The sequence below is a fragment of the Corvus cornix genome, chromosome Z, assembly GCF_000738735.6.
Source record: "Corvus cornix cornix isolate S_Up_H32 chromosome Z, ASM73873v5, whole genome shotgun sequence".
In the NCBI taxonomy this organism is placed as follows: Eukaryota; Metazoa; Chordata; class Aves; order Passeriformes; family Corvidae; genus Corvus; species Corvus cornix.
Window position 1 is genome coordinate 56,451,923 of NC_046357.1, and position 16,510 is coordinate 56,468,432.

Sequence of the window (16,510 nt, forward strand, 5' to 3'; positions counted from 1 at the left end):
AATTGACACTAATTCACTGATTTGTCATTAACTTAGAAACACAAGATGAACATTTACTGTTGAGAGTTGTGTATCACTTGGATGACTAGAGAAAAATCACCATGGAACCAGTTGGATAATATCAGAAAATACCTGAGGTTCTTTTTATAGGAAAGGCGAGGTATATAAATAAGCACCATCTTTAAATAGATTAAATACTACATAAAAGAAAAGGCATTCCTCCTTTCTTCTAGCTGTTTCTCCCCTTCCCTACCAAGGTATGAAAAATCAAATGTTTGCTTTACCAATGTTTTCTGTGGTCTGATACAAGTAATTTGTTCCTACAAGCCTTATCTCACTTTGTAAACCATTATTCCTGTAGAAACAGAAGTAGATTCTCCCAGCAGGGCTACAAATGGGTTGTTCTTCAAGGAACTAGAGAGTATCTTAAATCTGCTTAATGTATGAAAACTTCCCCCACAAAATACAACAAGAACGCAAACTGGGAAGACACTGGTAACAAAGAAACACACAGGAGGCTGTTGAAAAGAGACAAGAAGCTGCCGAAGTTAGATAACAGTTTGGTAAAGAGAGCTTTTAGCTAAAATAAACTTCATAAATTCAGTTGAAATTTGCACAAATGGCTTGAATTGTTTGAGCTTTTTCCCCTTGTGCAGTGTAAAACAATTCTGGCTTATAGAAAAATATTATAAAATTACCAATCTTGGTAACAAACTTGATAACTTATTCCCCATGCAGTGGAAGATCATAGAATCAACAGAATAGTTTGGGTTGGAAGGGATATTTCAAGGTCACCTAGTCTAACGCCTCTGCCATAAACAGGGACATCTTCAACTGGATCCGGTGGCTCAGAGCACCCAGCTGCTTACTTTAATTAACAGTGTTTGAAAAATAAAAATGCATCACACAGTAACCAGCGGTAAGCTTCCAAATACTTGTATACTTTTCATATTTATGATTTTACTTCCAATGGCTGTGTCTTTTGGTCCTGTCCTGTGGAAGGCTCTGAAGTGAAAGTTGTCTGTGTTCCTGCAGAAACTGTGTGGGTTTTTAAAGAAACCTTTTTATAGGAATTAGTTCTTACCATTCATCTACTTGGTAACCTAGTTTATTTTTTTCAGTTTAAGTAACAGTAAGAGATGACTGGCTGAGACTCTCCACATCTTCACATACTGCTAATAGTATGGCACCACCAGCGTTTACATAACTTAGTGGAAAATGTCAGGCGTGATAAATTATGTGCTTTATTTTCTCTTTACTGGCTCAGCGAAACGTTTTACCTGCAGGACGTAGTGGATCAGAATACTTCCTGTCACAGAAAATAATCCTAGAACGGGTCCCTGAGTGAATGCTTGGTTGGTAGTGTGGCTTCTAATTGCTATTCTTCCCAGGCTCCAGCTCCTTGTAAATCTCAGCGCGACCGCCCTGCCTGTGCAGACACCTGCCTGTGCAGACACCTGCCTGCAGAGATGCGCCCACGAGCGCTCCCCGCTTGCTCTGAGAGCAGCAGCGAGGTGACGGCGCACAGCGAGGGCAGCCCTGCTAAATGACCGCCGCAGCCCCTCGTCTCTGTGACGCGCCAGGGTCGAGATCTCCCCGAGGGGAGCCTGAGCAGCACACCGGGCCCACCACCTGTTTCCTAGGGACCGCCGTGCCGGGCCGTGCTACTGCCGGGGGCAGGACACCGGGCTAAGGCTGGCGGGGAGAGCGCCGCAGCCTCGAAAGTCTCGCCGGGCGGACAGACCCTGCTGGGTTCTGATACACCTGTGCTGTCTCCGTAGCAAAGCACTTGGATTTAATTTATCCTGGCGCTACTGACGCTGGAGCCAGCAGGGGCTGGGAAGAAGAGAAAAACCCTACGCTTCCCTGCTCGCTTCTCCAGCGCGGCCGAACGAGCCTCCTTCGGCCCGGCCCCGAGCGGCCCCGGCGCTCCCCCGCGCCGCCGCGGGGGGGTGGTGGCGCCCGCCCGGCCCCGCCCCGCCACTTCCGCAGCCGCGCGGCCGCCATGTGGCGGACGGGGGCCGTGGGTGCCGTGCGCGCCGCGGGACGGGCGGCAGCGGCGGGGGCGGGGGTGCGGCGGGGCGGTGGCACCGGGGGCGCCCCGAGGGCGGGCACAGCCGCCGTCAGCAGCGGCCTCACGGTGAGCGGGGGGCGGGCGGACGGCGGGGGCGAGGCGCGGCCTGCGCGGAGCGGGCGGGGCGGCCGTGGCGGAGCGCCGGCTGGGGCTGGTGGGCAGGGAGGGAAGGGCGGCAGCCAGGGCAGCCAGCGCCGCCGCCGGGCCTCCTCGGAAGCCGTCCCACAGCGGGGCGCGTCCTTCCTCCTTCCCTCTCTCCCGCCTGCCTTCTCCCTTTCTCCTTCCCTCCGTGCCCCGGGAGCTGCCGCACACGGGAGCTGGTGCACTCGTCTGCTGCCGCTCTCCAGGCGCAGAAGGCGGTGCTGGGGCCGCCCTCAGCCGGGTGTGCTACGCCGGGGCAGATGCCGGCTGCGTGCTGGCACCGCTGTTGCCAGCCTCCAGTCACAAACGGAGTATGGGCACACACTGATGGAATTAGAGCTGCTCAGGTTGGACAGAGCCTGAACGTGTTCTTGGTCTTGTAGCTTTTGATCTTAAGTGTGTATGAAAGAAATGCTGTAGGGTAAAGGGTACAGTCAAACATGTAGGCACTGTGGTGTATTTTGTCGGCCTGTACTGATGTTTCGCCGTTCTGTCCTTTCTGCCTGTGTCGTGGTTTTGGACTAACAGGCGGCTCATCGGTAATGCCTGCGGATAGATGTCAACCACATGGAGAGAGATCGGCCTGTGTTTTGCTCTTCGATGCTTGAAGAGAAGCTGTCATAGCTCCTTTGCAAATGTCACTTGCTTTTCAACGCAGTTTGAAATTTTCTGAACATGCACGAGTACACAAAAAGTAATAATGAATGTTGTTTTACCATTAAACCGAATAGTCAGCACCAGTTAAGAAGAAAATGGAAATCATGCTATCTTCCTTTCTTGGTGGATAGCATAAGTACTTCTGCTAGTGTGTCTGACCTGGGGATTAGCTTTATTTTCATGCTTGTATTGGTTTCCCTCAACGGGGTTACCCATTTTGTTCCCCTGTCTGATACTGCCAGTGTGGCAATACAGCTTTTCCATAATTTTGATTTGCTTTTTAAAGCCTTCTTTCTTTTTCCTGCCGAGAGAAATTAGAAGTTAAATGGCTTGTTTTACAGAGAGATCTGGAATCTGAAGTGGGTTTGGCTCTTTTGTATGTAAGAAGGAGTCGGGGTTTGTGTTTATTTCGATTTAATATGTTCCTGACTTCCAGCAGAGGGACACATGTTGATAGTTCAGCATTTGAGCAGTGGATACTTAGGAAAATCTGGGCCTAAGCCATTTAATTGTCTGAAGTTACTCAGTAATTAGAGTGGTAGAACAATAGAAAAGTTAGAATAGTTCTCTATTCCTAGTTTATTCCTCTGTGAATGAAAGGGTACAGGGTTTTTTTCCATTAGCTTGTATGAGGAAGACAACGAGATTTTAGATTGTTTCAATCATCCAAGGACTAAAGCTGCATAATTCTTTGCATTTTAGCCCTGTGATATAGAATATGAACATTTTTACTTGAGCATGGAAAGGACTTGAAGGATTTGTTTAATTTGTATGATAAATGCATAGTTTGTAATTCTTGATGTTTTAACTTTAATTCCATTTTACTTGTGCTTACTTTAAACAGCAGTTACAATTTTCTTCAGATGTGAAGAGCAGGACTGTTTGGCTCATGAATTTGAGAAATGCAGGAACTCTGAGTGACACAAGGTAAAATGTATTTTGAGATACACATATGAAAATATCAGTTACGTATTTTAAAATAACTTATATGCATATTAAGACTACCAAACTAATGTAATGTTGATGTGATGTAAAGGACAGCTACAGTTTTAGCTAAAAGCATCTTGTGTGAATTTGGGAAGTTGCTTAGGAAATAACTCATGTGCCTAAACGCAGGTGTTTAGCACCATTTCACATATGCCAGAGGACATGAAATTTCTGCTTGTTCTGAGAGGATGTGACACAGTATCCGTTGGCGACTTCTCCCCTTCTGATGCAGCAGTTGGAGACACCCTAAAGGATTGTGCAGATGTCTGAAATGGCTCTTGCCTTTAAGTGCCTATAGTGCACCCTGAACCAGTGCATGAATCCTGCCCGATCCAAAGGCTTTCTCCATGCCCCAAGGCATTTTTGTGGTGTCCCTCATATCAGTGACATAGAGCATATTTCAGTTACTGGATAATAAGAAAATTTTTTAAAAGATACGTTTTATATTATCAACTGATATATATTGTATATTCAGCCCATATTCACTGTTTTATTGCCATATTAGCAAAAACTGAAATTATTTCACTGAATTTTTTGTTGGTAGAGAGACCCCTCTACACACTCAGTTAAAGCTGACACTTTTATGGATGGAAAAACTTAAGTGATTTAATTGCATTTACATTTGGTTAATTAAACTGATCTAGACTTTGTTCCGCTAAAGAGGAAAAGAGAAGCGGTCTCACAGGTGCTGTAAGCCTTATGTAATGGCCACAAGGGTGCTTTGAGACTCTCTGGAGCAGACTGTAATTCATAAGTGTTAGTTCATAAGCACAGTTTAAATAACACCTAATTACCAGGTTGTGTGGGTAATTCCAGTTGAGAAGGCAAAGGCTATACATAAACATGGTAAATGATGTTGACGTTTCTAAACTGCATATGGCTACAGCAAATTTTGGAGAGTCAAATGACATACATTTCTAAATGGGAGATGCTTTTGTGTCTATTTTTAGAGTTCAAAACTAAGCAATTCTTACACAAAGTCCTTTTCTGAAAATGCCTTACTTCGAAATCTGACACTGTTTACTAAATGGGGGTTAGTATCTAAGGAAGTAAGTACATCTGCCTCAGTTAAGAGATCTCTAATAGCAATTAATTTCAAAATTTTACCTCCATTTATAAGGTGGATTGTCACCTACATCACCTTAAGAAAACTGATTACTTTCATACCATCATTTCATGGTGACTGTTTCATCCAAGGTCATAGTCTTGGTATGTTTTTTATTATAGGGAAAATGTTGTCTTCCATGATTTTCCTCCTAATTATGGACTTACATGTAATTTGTAGCTCTTTAGATGAAACCACTTACGAGAAACTGGCTGAAGAAACACTGGACTCCTTAGCAGATTTCTTTGAGGACCTGACAGATAAGCCTTTTACCCCAGAAGATTATGATGTCTCTTTAGGGGTATGTTTTAAACATTGTATTACCATTGTAATTATTGTAGGTTTTTTCCTATTATTTGGAGGAGAATTTTAAATTAGTCACCTTAGTGCTGACACTTAAAATACAGTGAGTTTTTACACCTTTATTGTATACTGATGGGGGCAACAATTCTGGTGAAAAGTAACACATACTGTTGTATGATTTGGGAATTTAAAATGTTTCACGTTTAAGAGAAAGACATAGTTCTACAGTAAATGAGCAGAAGAGGAGACAGAAACTGTTTTCTGATTTCACATTCGTCTATAAATTTTCGTAAACAGGCATAGGTATCTGGCATAGCAATCAGTTGCCTTCTGGTGAATACTAGAACAGTAGGCCTACGTGGCATAGTACATCACATGTAACTGTTAGAGCAGTTTCTTTGATTGCCCTGAAGACAGAGAAGCAGCGTTTGTGTTGACCAGGTAGCGTGGGTTTGTCCTGGCTTCACTGATGACAGCCTGTGGTGGAGAGAAGCAACAGAGGGTGCCGTGTTTGGATAGATGCTTGCAGAAGTGAGACCAGAGCATAGGTGGGGAGAAGGGCTACTATCGTAGGAGACCTTGTATGGCTGGAGCCTTCAGTAGTCGGCCCACTCACATTCTTTTACAGGAGTGACAGAATCAGATTAAAAATATTTGTTTTATTTGTATAGGGAATTTATTAGTTTTTATATAAATTCAGTGCCTGAAGTGATTTATGTATTTCAGCCCTCGACTTGGAGAAGGGTGCAGTTTCTCTCTACACTACTGACTGCTACATAGGTCTTTCATTACTGCAGTTTTTTGAGGTCACACAATTACTGCTCCCTCTTCATGTCTTACCACAATGAGATTGCCTTCTCCTGGCACTGTCAGTTAAGGTTTTATGCTCAGGGATGTTGAATTGCATGCTTTGGGTTTCACTGTGCAAAGCACAAAACCAAAACAAAAGCCTGTAGTTTTGGACTTGCTTCTGTGTAGCTTTGTAATCATAATTGTCATTCTGTATTTCTGATAGCTAAGATATAATATATTGTCAGTAGCTTTGTGTTTAGCAAATACTATTTGTTGCTTTAATTAAGTATGTAGATAATGTGACAGCTAATTGCTTTTCTGGTAAAAAGCATTGTTTAACCGTTAGTCTTCAGTATGTTTTAGGATATCAGAACCTATTAGCCTTATCCGACTATCTTAGGAAAAAATAGCAATGGTTGAAACTTACCTCTTTAGTATTCTTAGATGCTTCATTATGTTAGTCTGATGGGTCATGTCATAATTGTTTTCTCCATCTACTGTATGGTGGATTATGTTTGACATTGACTAATGGTAATACATCTTAATTTTTACCAGTGGTCCATTTGCTATATAGACTGTATGATGACAGTTAATAATATGCTGTCATTTCTGTTAAAAGCAGAAAGTTAAATAGGCCAAGTTTTAATTCCAAACAAACAGGGTCAGTGCTGCAGAAAGCCACAAGGTGGCGAACGTGATAAAGGTCTGTTGTGCCTGTTGTAAATTTCATTGCTTTGTGCAATTTATATCTTCATGTTCAGGAAAAAAAAAAGGCTCTTTAGAAGAATATTTTTCTTACCAGGAACTAGCAAACCAATCCAATAGTACAAAACACATACAGCAGTATTTCTCAAAATATGGTAAAAGTATCTTGCAATTTAAGTTCTTAAAAAATCAAGTTGTATTTTCTAGTATTTCAGAAGTACTGTAAAATGTATGAGGAAGTGTTTTCAACACAGCAGTAGAGGTTAAACTCTATTTACTTTGGAAGGATAGAGCAACAGTACTCTCTAACAGCTGACACGTGGTATAAATAATAGTATAAATTTTTGTTAACTCTTTGAAAACCTATTCACTTACAGTGTTTTTGTAGCATATAGCATGACACCGTCGTGAATATTTAATATGACACTAAAATCACATAGAAGAATGCTGAAACCTGTATATCGTTATGCTGGCCTAATCCCCCATCCTGTTCTTATTCTGCTGTATCTCTGCAATTCTAAGACTATTGAGTTATGGAAAACTTGAAGTTCTGACAGCCAGAGAAGTAGCTTGTTCTTGTCCTTCTCTGCACTGTACCAATGTCCAATAGAAATAACTGGCAGAGCAATCTGATGGGACTTCTAAGGAGACCCTTTTATTTTTATTGTATTGATTGCAGATATAAATGCCTTAGCAAGCACAGAAACAACGTGGAAACTAAGGTAAAAAATCAGATCCTGAGATTATTATTTTATGCGTGGTGGTAGTTGAGATAGGTCAGAAACCAGTAACACTGAGTTACTTTGTAGGGGAAGAGGGGAAGGAAGCTTTGAGTTGCTGCTTGTGCTACAGGGGATGTTTGCAGGCAGTAGATAGTCATACATTAAAGCATTTTTCCCCACAGTGAGTGTTTGTACATAACAAACAGTTCTAGCAATGGTAGCTAGCTCTATTAGTATCTTCTGACTAAAGCATGACAAGTATGATACCCTTAAAGAATCTCTATTGTGCTGTGGGGCTTGAAGTATTTGAGATGCTGCAAACTAAATAAATTATTATCTGAATCATCACATTGCGTTCTGTAGAAATGTTTCCCTTTTTAATTAGTTTCATTCAGATCATCTTTGGATTAACTCCAGTCCAAGTGTTGCTGTTTTTTCACTCTTGAAGTCAGAACAGAAAACATTTTTGTCAGTTACAAGAAATGTGAATCATGTTGTCAGTAAGAAATGTGAGCAAGAAAGAGAAAATAAATGTTCATTAGGATAATGGTCTAAAGGTGGCATAACTAAAGCAAACCCAGACCTCATGGGGTTTAGAACTGGAACTTTTTTGAGGTACAAATCAGAATTATCGAGGGAAAAAAGTGTTTATTCCCTGTTAAACTATTACAGTTACTTAAAAAAAGTCAAATCACATGGCTCAGAAATCTAGCAATGTCACATAGAACTTCTTGATTTGGAACCACACCAGTTCTGCATTGTTCATTAATAGAAAAAAGTCATTATTGGAGGATGTTTTAATCATTGTAAAATGAATTGCTGTGGTCTGGTCCTTTCAAGATGCCACATTCAAGCTCAAGGGTATTATTTAAGTAGTGCCATTGTGAATGGCATAAACACACTAAAATCAAACTTTGACCAGAAGGTTTAAAGTCTAGATCAGACTCAAAGATACGCAGTTTGGGCTAGGTATTACTGTAAGTTTTTAATATGTAGTGATCATTCTTCCTAGCTGTTGTTTGGGAGATGGTTCAGAATGTGACACAGATATGTAAGTTTCTGCCACTGCAGATGAAGTAATTGTTGTCAAAGTAACAGGATACAATTTTTTTATTTCTTGCTTTCTTTGTCTTTTAAGAGTGGAGTACTAACAGTTAAACTGGGTGGAGACATGGGAACATATGTAATCAATAAGCAAACACCAAACCGGCAGATTTGGCTGTCCTCACCCACTAGGTAAGTTATGTGTAAGTTTGTTATGTAATATCTGCAGACTGGGTGGAAATGTACTTCCCCTTATTTATAGCACAGCACGATCACATTATATCTTTTTCATAAGTAACCCTTCTACTCTGTATATTCTCAAAACATGATATAATCTAAATGTTCAATAATGGTTTGGTATAGAGGTTCAGGGCACACTGCAATATTACTGGCATACCTAAATTAATACAGGAAATGTGTAACAGAGAATTTTCATACACAGTTTCAGCCCAAAACCACTGTCTACAGGAATATAGCCTATTCATAGGAAATATAACCAGCAGTGATTAAAAAGAAACAAACAAAGCTTCTGTTGGAAAAAGAGCAGTGATGATGTCATGATCTAAACCTCTCTTTGTGTTTTAAACAGGGTGGCTCCTTCCCTTTTAAGCTTGTGGGATTTCCTGCTTTACATGTTTATGTATGCCCACACTGGTTGTTTTTGTCCAGCATCTGCCCTTCACAGGAGCCTTAGCTAGCTGCTTCCTCTGCCTTTTCTAATGCTGTGTTTTGATCCATTCCAGGTTTTCTGATTGGTTTCAGCAGTGAGGGCAGCCAGATAAGTGGGAAAATGCTGTAGCTGTCTCCCTCCAAAATCTGTATTCTTTCCCACTATCCCTGGAAAAGAACCCAGGGAGCTGATCAGTGTTACTGGTAAAGGAACCAGTTTATAAGATTTTTGCGTCACTGACACATGGGCTTCGTATATTTCTGAAAACCAAAATTCAGATAATTCCTGTCTGTTGAGCTCTAGTTGAGCTAAGACATATGTGCTCCAGAATATGGAGTATGGAGTTCAAGAAAAAAGTTAAATTTTTCCTTTTTATAGTCCCTTAACTGCTATTACGATAAACAGTGGTATTTCCTGGAATATGATGCTGTGTGTTTGCTTACTTGCTAACTTCTGAAAAGCAACTCCAGCAAATACTGTATGATCTGGACTGACATTTTCTTAAATGCAGTATGCTGGGAAGTGAAAGAAGCCAATGTTGCTGCCAGTAATCACTTGCACTGCATGTTTTGGGGCACTTTTACAGTAAATGTTGATCTTGAGTCTTTAAGAACATATCCTGAGGGAGACAAATTTTTCAAGATGTGAGACATTTTTCTTGGAATTTTTTTGGCCTTCTGTTTGATATTGAGTGTCTGTACACCTAAGTGAAAACTTTACTTAGTTGACAGTTACAAAAAAAGGGCATGAGGGGATGTGTGCAACCTGCCAGCAGTGTGATTGCAGTAATTTCATGTGGCTCCTGACTGAAAAGACTTTTCAACCTTACACGATATTTCTTGGCAATACCTTAATGTGTTACTTTAATTCTTTTCTCTTATGATTGAAAAATATATGCAGACTTTCCATGAGAAATACATTTAATCTATATTTAAATTTTTAGGCATTTTACAGAATTCACTGGATCTTTGTTTAAACAATTAATTTAAGAGTCACATTTGTACAGCATTTTGGAGATTCATAGAGCTATGAAGGCATTTCATATGCTAACCTGATCACTGATATTTACTGCATAACATTTAAAACCAGTTCAGATAACATACATATTTCTTTGTCATTGTTAAATGTTCTCTCTTAGCCTGATTTTCATGAATGACAGGATCCCATTCCATCGTTCTGTAGGTGCAGGAGAGTATAAACATACACTTGTGCCACAGAGGTGAAGTGAGAAATACTTCATAAAGTAACTGAAACACATAACTCTGATTCAAACAGTTACCACTTCTGATACAGAAAGTGAGATTTCAGTGGAAGTGACTTGGGTTTGTGTTGATTAGTGGTTGGAAAGTGGTCTTCAATTGACTATTGTGAGTAATTCAGGATATTCAAGGTTCAGATCAGTGTTTATGCTTGCAGAGAGAGAACCTGCAGATTGTTCTTATGTGTGTATAGGATAGTCTGTTCTCTAGCAGACTTTGCATGTTGACTGACTGAGTTCCAAGGCATATGTCCTACAAGATCAAGGGTTTATCTGTTTATCCCAGATGACCATTTCATTCCTTTCTCTTTTCTTTGCTTAGTTGATGTTAACAGCAGTGAGTACCTTTCAGTCATGTGACATGTGGAAAACTGGGTGGACACAAAGGTCTGGAATAGAACCCAGGTGTTCAAGTTTCTTTCTTGATACTTAATGTAGGCTGGGAAAAATCAAGCCAGCAACAATATGATAGCGCAGAGAAAAATAACATTTTAGGTATAAATCTCCCACATGCCAATAGATTTGCTTTCAGGCACTAAATTATTTTGTTGCATCTAAAATGAAATGATTTGTGCTTTGCTGTGCTTAGAATGTTTGCAGGAACTAATCAGTGGCATTAATTCAGCATTATACAAATATCTATTGTGATATTTGTGTGCAAGAAAATTATACGTGTGAGGGAAGAATGGGATAAAGGAAGAAATTGTGGGGAAATCAGTGCCAAAAGCAGGAAGGGAAAGTGCTTGAGTTCCCTGGGAGTGACTGATGTATCTTGTCACCTTTCAGATATATCTGTTTGATGGCTCCGTAGTTCCTGACATATCAGGCTTTTTCTGCTCCACTTCCTCAGACTGCCTACCAGCCGTTCCCCATGCTATCTGTTCCTTTTCCTGGGCACTCTCTGGCATACATTATACATACAGGCTTCCAGCAGTTCTCCTGAAATAATCTGTACTTACACAGTGTGTGATGTTCTGTTGTGTTTTTTTCTAGTGGGCCCAAGCGCTATGATTGGACCGGACGGAATTGGGTATATGCTCATGACAGAGTATCTCTTCATGAACTACTATCAAAAGAGTTTTCAACAGCTTTAAAAACTAAATTGGATTTGTCCTGCTTAATATATTCTGGGAAAGAAGATACTTGATTATATTCTACCTCATGGAAGTTCAAAAACTTTAACCTCAAGCCAAGCTCTTTCTTGGGCTGAAGTACCTGAGCTTAATTCTGTGGTTTTCTTTGGCATCAATATGTTGTGCAACCAAAATGAAAATAATATGTTTTTTCTCTAGTGCTCAGTCTTTGGATTTCTGTGTCGCTGTTTAAATCTGTGTCCGTGTAGTACAGGTGGTTGAGGTCGCCCATCCTGTCACTTCATTTCTTGCTTTCTTTATGCAGAAGTCATGAATTCCTAGTGTCTGTAGACTTGTTTGCATGTAAGGACTGACCCACCTGGTGACTTCTGACCAGCACACAAACACTGAACTTTTCTTGGTGAAACACTCATGCAAAACAAGAAATGCCTGTGAGTTACATTGACATAAATTGTGGTACTGTGAATGTATTGCCTCGAAATTTGTGGCTATAGTAAGTAACACATCTTGAACACATTGAACATGTCATAATGCATGTAATGACAGTTTTTTCTCTTAGTATTACAGAACTTGCTATTTTCTCCAAATTCTAAATTGTAGTTTGTTTCACCTCAGGATTTTTTTTAAGCTAAACTTTAAATTACTTGGAGATTTGTGTGGCTCTAACCATGATATGGAACTGGAAAGACTAGTATCTGAAGTTTAAGCTGTACAGCAGTATCTCTGCAAACATTTCATTCTGTTACCGTGCATTTCTCTTTCTCTACCTTTTTGTTCTTCAAAGAGTAAAAATAAATACTTTTTTCTTTTGAGCTGAGCAAAATTAAGTTCATGGTAGCAAAAATTTGCACTGATTTTATTCTACTGCATCTCTTAAGTGATTTTAGATTATCTTTTTAACACCATGATACAGCAAGGCTCCCCCTGGCACCATGCTGATGCAGAAATTTTTTAGAACCAGGTATGGTTCTTGGGCTGATGAAGCTGTCTTTGTCAGGCTGTTAAATATGTGAAGGAAATAAACTATCTACTTCAGATCTTAAAACAGAAACTTTTAAAAGAAATGATGAACAGCAACACTTCAGCATTTGCACTATTGTATTATTACCACTTGCAGGCTTTAACCACCTATAAAATGGAAGGACCAAGTTGTTGACTAATGAATGAGGAAGCAATTATACCATACTCTTGCAGATTGTGTGAAAATATGTTCAGAGCAAAATATTTTTCTTCTTGGTTTCTCTGATGCTATGGTTAGTTTGGCATGATTCTCTAGCTAGCTTGACAGGTAATGATTGGTTTTGTCATTGAAAAACAATAACTGTAAAGTGTTCTTGCCCAGTATTTGCATTTAGAGTATAAGCATTGTTACCTGCTATTTCTCACTACTAAACAGAGAAACATGTCACCAGAAGTAGCTCTTAGTTAATGGTGCATGCTGTTTGCATATTTTACAATCAATATAAATTTCAGCTCTTCCAGATGAGGTAAATACAATGACTCCCAAATCTCATGAATCTTACTAAAAATGACAGGGAGTTAAAAATAGAACATGTTTTTGCTGTTCTGAATTTAGAACACTGAAGATAATTTACAGCATATGGAAGTATGTATTTTTTATGTAGTTATTTTTGTAATATTTAGCTTGATCTCCTACAATTTCAGATAGTCATTTAAACACATTTGTGTAGAAGTTAATGACTTGATATTTGAATCGAGAATAGTTTTTCCTGGTTATTCCTTTGCCTGACCATGTGTAATTATTTTTTCCAATTGATTTTTCCAAAAATTATTTTCTTAAGTAATTTGCATGCAGTATGACCACTAACATGCATCTGATTCATATTTGGATGTTCATTCTCCATTCCCTTACATCTGGTACAAATGTTTATACCAAAATAAAGTTGCATGTAGAATTCTTAATTCATTATGTAAAGGTGTGATTTGAGAGTTTGATGATAAGGGTGAAGGCCGCAGATGTGTGCATACTTTTGAAATCTTTCTGTTTCTTAAAACACATACTGGAAAGATTCTGTCCAAATGTGGTCAGTTGAGGTGGATTTTAATAAGAGCAGTTCAGCTTTCACAGTTTACATGCCTGGCCCTTCCTCTGTAACACACTGCTGTTTATGCAAACAATTTCCTGGGTTTAGGTATCTGAGTAACAAATGGATTTAATCTTAACTGGTGAAGATAAATAGTGTCAGCAAGTTGGAATGAGTTTTATCTTGATGTACAAAATGAATCATAGGACATGACTCATTTTTTGCTTTAATACTTGCATCAAATTTTAAGTAGGGGCAAGGACTCCCATGAGCTGTCACACTCATACAATGGAGGCACAGAGCAAGCTCTGATCCTAATGTCAGACTGCCTATTGCCCCAAGACAAGTAACACTTCCGTACTATTTTTTGCTTCTGTAACTTACAGAATAAAGAGATTGTTGTATAGTTCCCCACCAGACATAATGGCAATAGTTTCTTGCTTCACCTCTCCCAAAAGTAATAGCTAAAGGACAGTCATTAAATATAGACTATGCACCAACAAGATCAATAAGAACCACTATCTTATGGGCATTACTTTTTCCCACAACACAGTTGCTCCACTGTTGGTGAAGGAGAATATGCAGAATATTTGGAAGGATGAGTGTTGCCATTTGTAGCTTTACTGGCTGCCCAAGCTCAGCACATAACCTGGGGTGTGTTGGGTTTTTTTAGGTGTGTACAAGTTTTCACCAACTGCTAATCTGACCCTTGGTTTTTTTCTGGTTTTGGCTTATGGTCTGAAAGACCTAGTATGTCCAGCCTAGCTAAAATTCATTGTTTCCTCTGTGCCGAGGAGTTCTGTGGAAGTCTCGATTCATTCATGTAGTCAAGCCTACAGCAATTGCATGCAGTCTGCATTGGTCGCAAAATACCGCCTTTGTTTGCGAGGAGTTATGTGCCCAAGTTCTTGTCTGGTGTTTGCTCATTCATATTCTTTTCCACTTATGGTAATTTGTCAGAAAACATTACCTCTTCTTTGCAAGATTGTTCCATGTGATAAAATCGTTACATTTTACTTCCTTAAAATTCCCAGTGTCTTTTGGAAGCTTCGATAAATGGGACAAAGGCCTGTTGTGAAGAGGTAGCAGAATAAGAGAAGTGGGGTTTGCAGGAAGGTTTGTGTTTGATTATTTTTAGCTTCTGGTTAGTGGTTGAACTCTGTGATTGTGCTAGCTAGCTGTGTAATATATGGGAGTCCTGGGAAGGAAGGCGGAGGCTTGCCAGAATACCTGGAAGAACATTCAAAGTAGTAAAGGAAGCATGGGAGGGGCAGAAGCAAAGGCTATCAGGAAGAGATTAACTTTGACCGACAGCTGATGTTGTTGGTCGGGCAAGGAGAGACATGGGGGAAACTGTGGCCCTTTAGGGAATGGCGTTTTAAATTTAGTCCATACTACTATTTATAATTGTAACCAATCAAACATGTTCCAGTCCATTTTGCTATTGATATTTTTCTTTTAATTCCTGTATAAAGATAAGAAATAAATTGTGTGGAGTTACCTCCATCTCTCTCCCAAATTGTCTTTTATGTAAATTGTACTGCTGGCAGTTGTAGAACAAAGACAAGATTCATGCCTTTTACTGAGGGAGATGGCCAGTGGAGACTGCTTTACTGGGGATAGGATAAACAGAGCTCTGAACAATTAAAGTATTCTAAACAATTCCTAATTACAAACTTTTTTTGGATTTCAGGTTAAAGAAAGATAGTTTAGATAAGAAAACAATAGATGTTTAAACCTCTCCACTCTTCTAAATTGACTTAAAAATTGTTTGTATCATGGTAATTATGCGATGTGATCAGTAAAACAATGAGTAGTTTTGCAAGCATTGCTACTTTCCAGATGTAGGCTTTTCTACTAGCCGTCAATGTTCTCTACTGTTCTACTAAAAAAAAAATCAGTGATACATTTAATGTGTCCATAGTCTTACTCCTCTTAACAGCATTTTAGAGCCACTAACCAAGCATCCTAAGGCAACTGTTACAAAAAGATTTGGAGAACTAACAGATGAAGGTTTAAAACATTCATTAAGGAAACAGGCACCCACCACAGTGTAAACCAAGTGACACATACCTGGAAGTAAGACTAAATTTCCATTCCTTGTGCCTTGATTCTGCCTGAATGCAATATTGTATTACATGCTGATCACAGAGTTAGTCTGTAGCTGACTGAAAACATCAAGTTTGTGAATTAGCCCTGAATTAGTCTTTTTTTTTTTTTTTTTTTTTTGGTTTTTCTCTCTGATTTTTGCTGTTGGGGCTTTTAGACTGAAATAGGCACTTGAAGGCTAGTGTGTACACATGCATGTTAATTATTAACTGTAGTACAAGCAGGCTTTTTCCATACAATATCTGAATGCAGTTTCGTATTTGCTGTAATAAAATAGATTCTTTCAGGGCCTCCTTCCAAAGTCCAGCCCCTTCATACTGTTTGCCTTCTTTATCTTACTTTCTGTATGAGACATAGTGCATGACCTGTACCTATTGAGGAAGAAATTTATCTGAATTAGAAATGCTGTGGGAATCTAGAATATTTCTCACCTGCAACTAGCAACAAACCAGAAAACTTGTAAGTAGATTTTGTTCCGCAGGCCTGATACGGGCGCTGTTTAATTTTAGAGGGGCTTGCAAGGGGTTTAGCTGTCCACCAGATAAGACAGCAGATAAGGAATTCCTGGTGACGTTTAGTGCTTTACAATGCAAAAGAAATACGACTCCAAAGAATCCTGCCGGGGCTGTTTGGCCTTGCCTTTCTCATCTCGGCTGCAGGACAGCAGTGATGCCGAAAGCTGATGCCTGTGGAATGCCAGCCTGAAGTGTATTTCTCTTATGGTATGTTACAGTTTCAGGAACAGTATTGGTGTTCCGGCCTGGAAATGGAGCTACTCTGCCTTCTGCTAATCTTGTGTATTTC

The 16,510-nt window shown here is 39.7% G+C and overlaps 2 protein-coding genes across 2 annotated transcripts in view; both read left to right on the top strand.

The window, feature by feature from the left end:
* Positions 1 to 2,005: 2,005 nt before the first annotated feature.
* FXN (frataxin) lies at positions 2,006 to 13,482 on the top strand. Its single transcript, XM_039566518.1, has 5 exons — positions 2,006 to 2,140; positions 3,717 to 3,799; positions 5,145 to 5,265; positions 8,625 to 8,722; positions 11,452 to 13,482. Exons 1-5 carry the CDS (start codon positions 2,006 to 2,008, stop codon positions 11,603 to 11,605), a joined length of 591 nt encoding a protein of 196 aa, XP_039422452.1. The 3' UTR covers positions 11,606 to 13,482.
* A 2,663-nt stretch (positions 13,483 to 16,145) lies between these two features.
* Positions 16,146 to 16,510, top strand: part of TJP2 (tight junction protein 2) — a 64,792-nt gene continuing 64,427 nt past the window's right edge. The window contains exon 1 of the mRNA XM_019281967.3: positions 16,146 to 16,165. The gene's annotated coding sequence lies outside the window, so the exon portion shown is untranslated. The remainder of the gene's footprint in view (positions 16,166 to 16,510) is intronic.

Bases quoted from the DNA above. Each gene is read 5' to 3' on its own strand.
- FXN (XM_039566518.1), top strand. From the start codon at position 2,006: ATGTGGCGGACGGGGGCCGTGGGTGCCGTGCGCGCCGCGGGACGGGCG. The intron at 3,800-5,144 runs GTAAAATGTATT...TGTAATTTGTAG, and splicing joins GGAACTCTGAGTGACACAAG to CTCTTTAGATGAAACCACTT. The intron at 5,266-8,624 runs GTATGTTTTAAA...TTGTCTTTTAAG, and splicing joins ATTATGATGTCTCTTTAGGG to AGTGGAGTACTAACAGTTAA.